This window comes from Lampetra fluviatilis, unplaced genomic scaffold (assembly GCF_964198595.1).
Source record: "Lampetra fluviatilis unplaced genomic scaffold, kcLamFluv1.1 SCAFFOLD_549, whole genome shotgun sequence".
NCBI lineage: Eukaryota > Metazoa > Chordata > Hyperoartia > Petromyzontiformes > Petromyzontidae > Lampetra > Lampetra fluviatilis.
The window spans coordinates 6,694-12,500 of NW_027620916.1; the positions used below are offsets into that span (position 1 = coordinate 6,694).

At 54.2% G+C, this 5,807-nt stretch overlaps 1 protein-coding gene across 1 annotated transcript in view; it reads right to left on the reverse strand.

Annotated features, from left to right (window-relative positions):
* Positions 1–948: 948 nt before the first annotated feature.
* Positions 949–5,807, reverse strand: part of LOC144954536 (lateral signaling target protein 2 homolog) — a gene marked incomplete at its 3' end in the record, with an annotated part of 17,658 nt that continues 12,799 nt past the window's right edge. The window contains exon 7 of the mRNA XM_078885007.1: positions 949–1,038. Coding sequence (XP_078741133.1) covers positions 949–1,038 — 90 coding nt within the window. The remainder of the gene's footprint in view (positions 1,039–5,807) is intronic.

Here is a 5,807-nt window from a genome sequence, read left to right on the forward strand (position 1 = left end):
GTGATGGTGTAGGTGATGGTGTAGGTGATGGTGTAGGTGATGGTGTAGGTGATGGTGTAGGTGATGGTGTAGGTGATGGTGTAGGTGATGATGTAGGTGATGGTGATGATGGTGTAGGTGATGGTGTAGGTGATGGTGTAGGTGATGGTGGTGTAGGTGGTGTAGGTGATGGTGTAGGTGATGATGGTGTAGGTGATGGTGATGGTGTAGGTGATGGTGTAGGTGATGGTGTAGGTGATGGTGTAGGTGATGGTGTAGGTGATGGTGTAGGTGATGGTGTAGGTGATGGTGATGGTGATGGTGATGGTGTAGGTGATGGTGATGATGGTGTAGGTGATGATGTAGGTGATGGTGGTGTAGGTGGAGTAGGTGATGATGTAGGTGATGATGGTGTAGGTGGTGTAGGTGGTGTAGGTGATGGTGATGGTGTAGGTGATGGTGTAGGTGATGGTGATGGTGTAGGTGATGGTGATGATGGTGTAGGTGATGGTGTAGGTGATGGTGATGGTGTAGGTGATGGTGTAGGTGATGGTGTAGGTGATGGTGGTGTAGGTGGTGTAGGTGATGATGTAGGTGATGATGGTGTAGGTGGTGTAGGTGATGGTGCAGGTGATGGTGGAGTAGGTGATGGTGTAGGTGATGGTGGTGTAGATGGTGTAGGTGATGGTGTAGGTGATGGTGGTGTAGGTGGTGTAGGTGATGGTGTAGGTGATGGTGTAGGTGATGGTGATGATGGTGTAGGTGATGATGTAGGTGATGATGTAGGTGGAGTAGGTGATGGTGTAGGTGATGGTGATGGTGTAGGTGATGGTGATGATGGTGTAGGTGATGATGTAGGTGGAGTAGGTGATGGTGTAGGTGATGGTGATGGTGTAGGTGATGGTGATGGTGATGATGTAGGTGATGGTGATGGTGGTGTAGGTGATGGTGTAGGTGATGTAGGCTCACCAGACGATGGCGAGCCGTGGGATGGTGAACATGAGTGCCGGCTCATAGTCATCGATGGCCTCCTGAGTGAGGTAGCCCAGCCTGAGGGCCCTGCCACACACAGACAAAGGTCCCCCAGGTAGCGTCACGCGGGGACTGTAGGGGGCAAGTGCTGTCAGTGGTGACCAGCAGCAGCTGTGAAGGTCACGGGACCGAGTCTGTGGGTCTCTGTGGTGAGTCTGTGGGTCTCTGTGGTGATGAGTCTGTGGGTCTCTGTGTGGTGGTGGTGAGTCTGTGGGTCTCTGTGGTGGTGAGTCTGTGGGTCTCTGTGTGGTGGTGGTGAGTCTGTGGGTCTCTGTGGTGGTGAGTCTGTGGGTCTCTGTGTGGTGGTGGTGAGTCTGTGGGGCTCTGTGTGGTGGTGGTGAGTCTGTGGGTCTCTGTGTGGTGGTGGTGAGTCTGTGGGTCTCTGTGGTGGTGAGTCTGTGGGTCTCTGTGTGGTGGTGGTGAGTCTGTGGGTCTCTGTGGTGATGAGTCTGTGGGTCTGTGTGGTGGTGGTGAGTCTGTGGGTCTCTGTGTGGTGGTGGTGAGTCTGTGGGTCTCTGTGTGGTGGTGGTGAGTCTGTGGGTCTCTGTGTGGTGGTGGTGAGTCTGTGGGTCTCTGTGTGGTGGTGGTGAGTCTGTGGGTCTCTGTGGTGGTGAGTCTGTGGGTCTCTGTGTGGTGGTGGTGAGTCTGTGGGTCTCTGTGGTGGTGAGTCTGTGGGTCTCTGTGTGGTGGTGGTGAGTCTGTGGGTCTCTGTGGTGGTGAGTCTGTGGGTCTCTGTGTGGTGGTGGTGAGTCTGTGGGGCTCTGTGTGGTGGTGGTGAGTCTATGGGTCTCTGTGTGGTGGTGGTGAGTCTGTGTGTCTCTGTGTGGTGGTGGTGAGTCTGTGGGTCTCTGTGGTGGTGAGTCTGTGGGTCTCTGTGTGGTGGTGGTGAGTCTGTGGGTCTCTGTGTGGTGGTGGTGAGTCTGTGTGTCTCTGTGTGGTGGTGGTGAGTCTGTGGGTCTCTGTGTGGTGGTGGTGAGTCTATGGGTCTCTGTGTGGTGGTGGTGAGTCTATGGGTCTCTGTGTGGTGGTGATGAGTCTGTGGGTCTCTGTGTGGTGGTGGTGAGTCTGTGGGTCTCTGTGGTGGTGAGTCTGTGGGTCTCTGTGTGGTGGTGGTGAGTCTGTGGGTCTCTGTGGTGGTGAGTCTGTGGGTCTCTGTGTGGTGGTGGTGAGTCTGTGGGTCTCTGTGGTGGTGAGTCTGTGGGTCTCTGTGTGGTGGTGGTGAGTCTATGGGTCTCTGTGTGGTGGTGGTGAGTCTATGGGTCTCTGTGTGGTGGTGATGAGTCTGTGGGTCTCTGTGTGGTGGTGGTGAGTCTGTGGGTCTCTGTGGTGGTGAGTCTGTGGGTCTCTGTGTGGTGGTGGTGAGTCTGTGGGTCTCTGTGGTGGTGAGTCTGTGGGTCTCTGTGTGGTGGTGGTGAGTCTGTGGGTCTCTGTGGTGGTGAGTCTGTGGGTCTCTGTGTGGTGGTGGTGAGTCTGTGGGGCTCTGTGTGGTGGTGGTGAGTCTGTGGGTCTCTGTGTGGTGGTGGTGAGTCTGTGGGTCTCTGTGGTGGTGAGTCTGTGGGTCTGTGTGGTGGTGGTGAGTCTGTGGGTCTCTGTGGTGGTGAGTCTGTGGGTCTCTGTGTGGTGGTGGTGAGTCTGTGGGTCTCTGTGGTGGTGAGTCTGTGGGTCTCTGTGTGGTGGTGGTGAGTCTGTGGGTCTCTGTGGTGGTGAGTCTGTGGGTCTCTGTGGTGGTGAGTCTGTGGGTCTCTGTGTGGTGGTGGTGAGTCTGTGGGTCTCTGTGGTGGTGAGTCTGTGGGTCTCTGTGTGGTGGTGGTGAGTCTGTGGGTCTCTGTGGTGGTGAGTCTGTGGGTCTCTGTGTGGTGGTGGTGAGTCTGTGGGTCTCTGTGGTGGTGAGTCTGTGGGTCTCTGTGTGGTGGTGGTGAGTCTGTGGGGCTCTGTGTGGTGGTGGTGAGTCTGTGGGTCTCTGTGTGGTGGTGGTGAGTCTGTGGGTCTCTGTGGTGGTGAGTCTGTGGGTCTGTGTGGTGGTGGTGAGTCTGTGGGTCTCTGTGGTGGTGAGTCTGTGGGTCTCTGTGTGGTGGTGGTGAGTCTGTGGGTCTCTGTGTGGTGGTGGTGAGTCTGTGGGTCTCTGTGGTGGTGAGTCTGTGGGTCTCTGTGTGGTGGTGGTGAGTCTGTGGGTCTCTGTGGTGGTGAGTCTGTGGGTCTCTGTGTGGTGGTGGTGAGTCTGTGGGTCTCTGTGGTGGTGAGTCTGTGGGTCTCTGTGTGGTGGTGGTGAGTCTGTGGGGCTCTGTGTGGTGGTGGTGAGTCTATGGGTCTCTGTGTGGTGGTGGTGAGTCTGTGTGTCTCTGTGTGGTGGTGGTGAGTCTGTGGGTCTCTGTGGTGGTGAGTCTGTGGGTCTCTGTGTGGTGGTGGTGAGTCTGTGGGTCTCTGTGTGGTGGTGGTGAGTCTGTGTGTCTCTGTGTGGTGGTGGTGAGTCTATGGGTCTCTGTGTGGTGGTGGTGAGTCTATGGGTCTCTGTGTGGTGGTGGTGAGTCTGTGTGTCTCTGTGTGGTGGTGGTGAGTCTGTGGGTCTCTGTGGTGGTGAGTCTGTGGGTCTCTGTGTGGTGGTGGTGAGTCTGTGGGTCTCTGTGTGGTGGTGGTGAGTCTGTGTGTCTCTGTGTGGTGGTGGTGAGTCTATGGGTCTCTGTGTGGTGGTGGTGAGTCTATGGGTCTCTGTGTGGTGGTGGTGAGTCTGTGGGTCTCTGTGTGGTGGTGGTGAGTCTATGGGTCTCTGTGTGGTGGTGATGAGTCTGTGGGTCTCTGTGTGGTGGTGATGAGTCTGTGGGTCTCTGTGTGGTGGTGGTGAGTCTGTGGGTCTCTGTGTGGTGGTGGTGAGTCTATGGGTCTCTGTGTGATGGTGGTGGTGAGTCTGTGTGTCTCTGTGTGGTGGTGGTGAGTCTATGGGTCTCTGTGTGATGGTGGTGGTGAGTCTGTGTGTCTCTGTGTGGTGGTGGTGAGTCTATGGGTCTCTGTGTGATGGTGGTGGTGAGTCTGTGTGTGTCTGTGTGGTGGTGGTGAGTCTGTGTGTGTCTGTGTGTTGATGAGTCTGTGTGTGTCTGTGTGGTGAGTCTGTGTGTGTCTGTGTGGTGATGAGTCTGTGTGTGTCTGTGTGGTGATGAGTCTGTGTGTGTCTGTGTGGTGAGTCTGTGTGTGTCTGTGTGGTGAGTGTGTGTGTGTCTGTGTGTTGATGAGTCTGTGTGTGTCTGTGTGTTGATGAGTCTGTGTGTGTCTGTGTGGTGAGTCTGTGTGTGTCTGTGTGGTGATGAGTCTGTGTGTGTCTGTGTGGTGAGTCTGTGTGTCTGTGTGGTGATGAGTCTGTGTGTGTCTGTGTGGTGATGAGTCTGTGTGTGTCTGTGTGGTGAGTCTGTGTGTGTCTGTGTGGTGAGTGTGTGTGTGTCTGTGTGTTGATGAGTCTGTGTGTGTCTGTGTGTTGATGAGTCTGTGTGTGTCTGTGTGGTGAGTCTGTGTGTGTCTGTGTGGTGATGAGTCTGTGTGTGTCTGTGTGGTGAGTCTGTGTGTCTGTGTGGTGATGAGTCTGTGTGTGTCTGTGTGTTGATGAGTCTGTGTGTGTCTGTGTGGTGAGTCTGTGTGTGTCTGTGTGTTGATGAGTCTGTGTGTGTCTGTGTGTTGATGAGTCTGTGTGTGTCTGTGTGGTGAGTCTGTGTGTGTCTGTGTGTTGATGAGTCTGTGTGTGTCTGTGTGGTGAGTCTGTGTGTGTCTGTGTGTTGATGAGTCTGTGTGTGTCTGTGTGGTGAGTCTGTGTGAGTCTGTGTGGTGAGTCTGTGTGGTGGTGAGTCTGTGTGTTGATGAGTCTGTGTGTGTCTGTGTGTTGATGAGTCTGTGTGTGTCTGTGTGGTGAGTCTGTGTGAGTCTGTGTGGTGAGTCTGTGTGGTGGTGAGTCTGTGTGGTGGTGAGTCTGTGTGTGTCTGTGTGGTGAGTCTGTGTGAGTCTGTGTGGTGAGTCTGTGTGGTGGTGAGTCTGTGTGTTGATGAGTCTGTGTGTGTCTGTGTGTTGATGAGTCTGTGTGTGTCTGTGTGGTGAGTCTGTGTGAGTCTGTGTGGTGAGTCTGTGTGGTGGTGAGTCTGTGTGTTGATGAGTCTGTGTGTGTCTGTGTGGTGGTGAGTCTGTGTGTGTCTGTGTGGTGAGTCTGTGTGTCTGTGTGGTGATGAGTCTGTGTGTGTCTGTGTGTTGATGAGTCTGTGTGTGTCTGTGTGGTGAGTCTGTGTGTGTCTGTGTGTTGATGAGTCTGTGTGTGTCTGTGTGGTGAGTCTGTGTGTGTCTGTGTGTTGATGAGTCTGTGTGTGTCTGTGTGTTGATGAGTCTGTGTGTGTCTGTGTGGTGAGTCTGTGTGAGTCTGTGTGGTGAGTCTGTGTGGTGGTGAGTCTGTGTGTTGATGAGTCTGTGTGTGTCTGTGTGTTGATGAGTCTGTGTGTGTCTGTGTGGTGAGTCTGTGTGAGTCTGTGTGGTGAGTCTGTGTGGTGGTGAGTCTGTGTGTTGATGAGTCTGTGTGTGTCTGTGTGGTGGTGAGTCTGTGTGTGTCTGTGTGGTGAGTCTGTGTGTCTGTGTGGTGATGAGTCTGTGTGTGTCTGTGTGTTGATGAGTCTGTGTGTGTCTGTGTGGTGAGTCTGTGTGTGTCTGTGTGTTGATGAGTCTGTGTGTGTCTGTGTGGTGAGTCTGTGTGTGTCTGTGTGGTGAGTCTGTGTGGTGGTGAGTCTGTGTGTTGATGAGTCTGTGTGTGTCTGTGTGGTGGTGAGTCTGTGTGA